Genomic DNA, 2,624 nt, shown 5'->3' on the forward strand with positions numbered 1-2,624 from the left:
GCTAGAATGAGTTTATCAAAATTAGTTCGTGAATTTGTCGAAGAAGCAGAAAGAAGACAGTTAGCACCAATAGCTACTAAACCTCGTCCTTCATTTATACCTTCTTAAGCTACAATACCATGCAATTAGACTAGTTTCTTATTTTGTACTTTGTTCATTTTGTTTGTCTTGTTCGTTTTCCTTGGAATCGTTTCAATTCTTTTGTACGTATTACCAATTCACCACATCACACTCATTCTCTACTACACCTTCACTTCTACACAAACACATTCGATTGTTTCCTTTTTTCATTATATTAACACTATGGCATCAAATCTCTCTCTCATTAACTTTAATACCTTCAAGAATAATGGAGACTTCTTGTTATGTAATTTTTCATTTTGCAGCAGGGCAATTTTTTCTATTTTTGATGATGTTTTTTATTTTTAGTAAAGTAATGCTCAGTATTTATTTATTATTTCTATTGGTAGTTGTTATACAATATGCAGCATTATGATGATTTCCTCTGGTTTATTATTCTTATTTTTGTTATTATAAATCATTCATTGTTGTATTGTATATTATGTTGTATTGTTTATGAGCATTAATAGTTTGTGTACTTGTTTCTGCTCCACTTTTTATTGAAATGAGATTTCTTTTACATGCCATAGCTTTTATACATTAAATTTTATTGAATGTGTTTATATGCATTGATATTACTTATCATTAGTAACACTTTTATTGTTAACTATCATAATTCTTTTTGTCAATGTGTGTTATTATTATTGCTATTATTTTTACTTTTATTTTTATAATTCTTATTATTCTTTTTATTATTATAAATTATTATTGCTGTTGTTGTTAATGTTATTATTTAGTAAGCTAATGAATTGAACCAAAATATAAACTAGTACTTTAAAGTTATTGACATTAATTTTTTACTATAAAACTAGTTATTTTAAAAATATTCTTAATGATACTCTGTACTATGCTGTTATTAAAAATAATTCTTAAAAAATAAGGTCATGTTTACACGACTCCACCACATTACTTTTGTTATTCCTGTTTCAGGTGTTTACACTAATCCAGCAGCTGCATTGTCATTAGAATTTATCATTTGTTTATAGAATTATTCCTTTTAGTATTTGTTTTTATTTTGTTTGGATTTGATATCAGTGTAAACCCAACCAAAAATATTTTCGTTTTTGTTTAAAATGTAGTCGTGTAAATGTGGTCTAAATTAAAAATACATTTAAGGAAATGTAGGAAGCTCTATGTCCATGAATAATGAACTAAAGGCTCCATTGTAAGTTTATTTAAGAATTACTGATCCTTTTATATAATATTAATGTAATACTGAGTTGATATCATGTTATTTTCAGTCTAGGCTGCTGAAGTTCAGGCTGAAGGCTCTGGACTTATGAATAATTGTAAGTGATATATCGTTTACTAAATTTAGCTATATTAGCAAGAGAGCTTTAAATCGCTAAATTAAATAGACGTCAAAATAATTATTATTCATTATAATGATTATTATTTATAGTTAATTTGGTTAAAAACGCTAAAATTAGTAACGCTAAACATGACTTTTGCTGATTTCGCTAAAATTAGTAGACACAAATAATAGTAGGCTTAAGGTAGTATTATAACTAGGAGACAATAATTGTAATTTACTGTTGTTCAAAAATTGTGTCAAAGTCTCTATGAGATTGGCAAAGCTTTTTAAATCCTGTAACTCGAAAAATATTGGTCAAAAACTGCTCAAACTTTCTATGCAGCATAAGTACATCAATATGTTCCAGAAAATGTAATAAAAATTTGGGGTGATTTTGGAACCATTTTTAAGGAAGAATCATGGGCATTTTTTAGAATTGGGCCAATTTATTAAATGGTTTTAACTCAAAAAATATTTGTCGGAAACAGCTCAAACTTTCTACACAGCATAAGGACATCAATATATATCAAATATATTATTATTATTATTAATATTTTTAATAGTGATCTAATAATGTGGCAAACAACTTTGTTACCACAGACAGACAAACTACTGTCCAAGCTCCACACTACATGTACAGTAAATTTGTAAATACATGTACAGTGGACATGTACTCATTATTGTGTGTAGACCACATAATTAGAATACTTTTTGGACTCGCCACGCTTGCGTAGGCGGGTACTATGCAGTTGGGTTGTCATTCTGTCACGAAAATTCCTGTTAATTCCTAGTCAATATCTTTTTTACTGAGCTCTCCTGAGTTATAATTCTTTTTAAGCTTTGAGAAAAAGATAATTTATTTAGCTCCGTTGTGTTTTCATAGCAATCCGTGGTAGCAAAAGCCGAATATTTTCAAGAATGTACCACTTTTCCTAGCCAAATCTTCGTGTTTCACTCTATGTGGTCAAGATTAGCATTGATAGGTAGAGAAAAGTACATAGATTAAAAAATATGTGGGAATTTTCTAATCTCTTTTTTGTTTGCGAGTTACAGTTGCTCGAAGTTTGTGATTTAGCCTCTTCGAAAAATTTTTAGGCAGCACTGGGGAAAACAGGAGCAACCAAACTATCTCAGTCTCTTTTAAATATCTAGGCAAATTTTTTGTGCTTACTCTTTCTTTGAATAGAGCTTCAGATGCTAAAATAAATTT

General features: G+C 28.7%; 1 protein-coding gene across 1 annotated transcript in view; it reads left to right on the forward strand.

The window, feature by feature from the left end:
- The window catches only part of LOC105314997 (serine/threonine-protein phosphatase 6 regulatory ankyrin repeat subunit C-like), a 3,348-nt gene extending 3,240 nt beyond the window's left edge, over positions 1 to 108 (forward strand). Inside the window, exon 3 of the mRNA XM_020004654.1 lies at positions 6 to 108. Within this exon, the coding sequence (XP_019860213.1) occupies positions 6 to 108 (103 nt within the window). The remainder of the gene's footprint in view (positions 1 to 5) is intronic.
- Positions 109 to 2,624: the final 2,516 nt, after the last annotated feature.

Source organism: Amphimedon queenslandica, unplaced genomic scaffold (assembly GCF_000090795.2).
Source record: "Amphimedon queenslandica unplaced genomic scaffold, v1.1 AMPQUscaffold_12060, whole genome shotgun sequence".
Lineage (NCBI taxonomy): Eukaryota > Metazoa > Porifera > Demospongiae > Haplosclerida > Niphatidae > Amphimedon > Amphimedon queenslandica.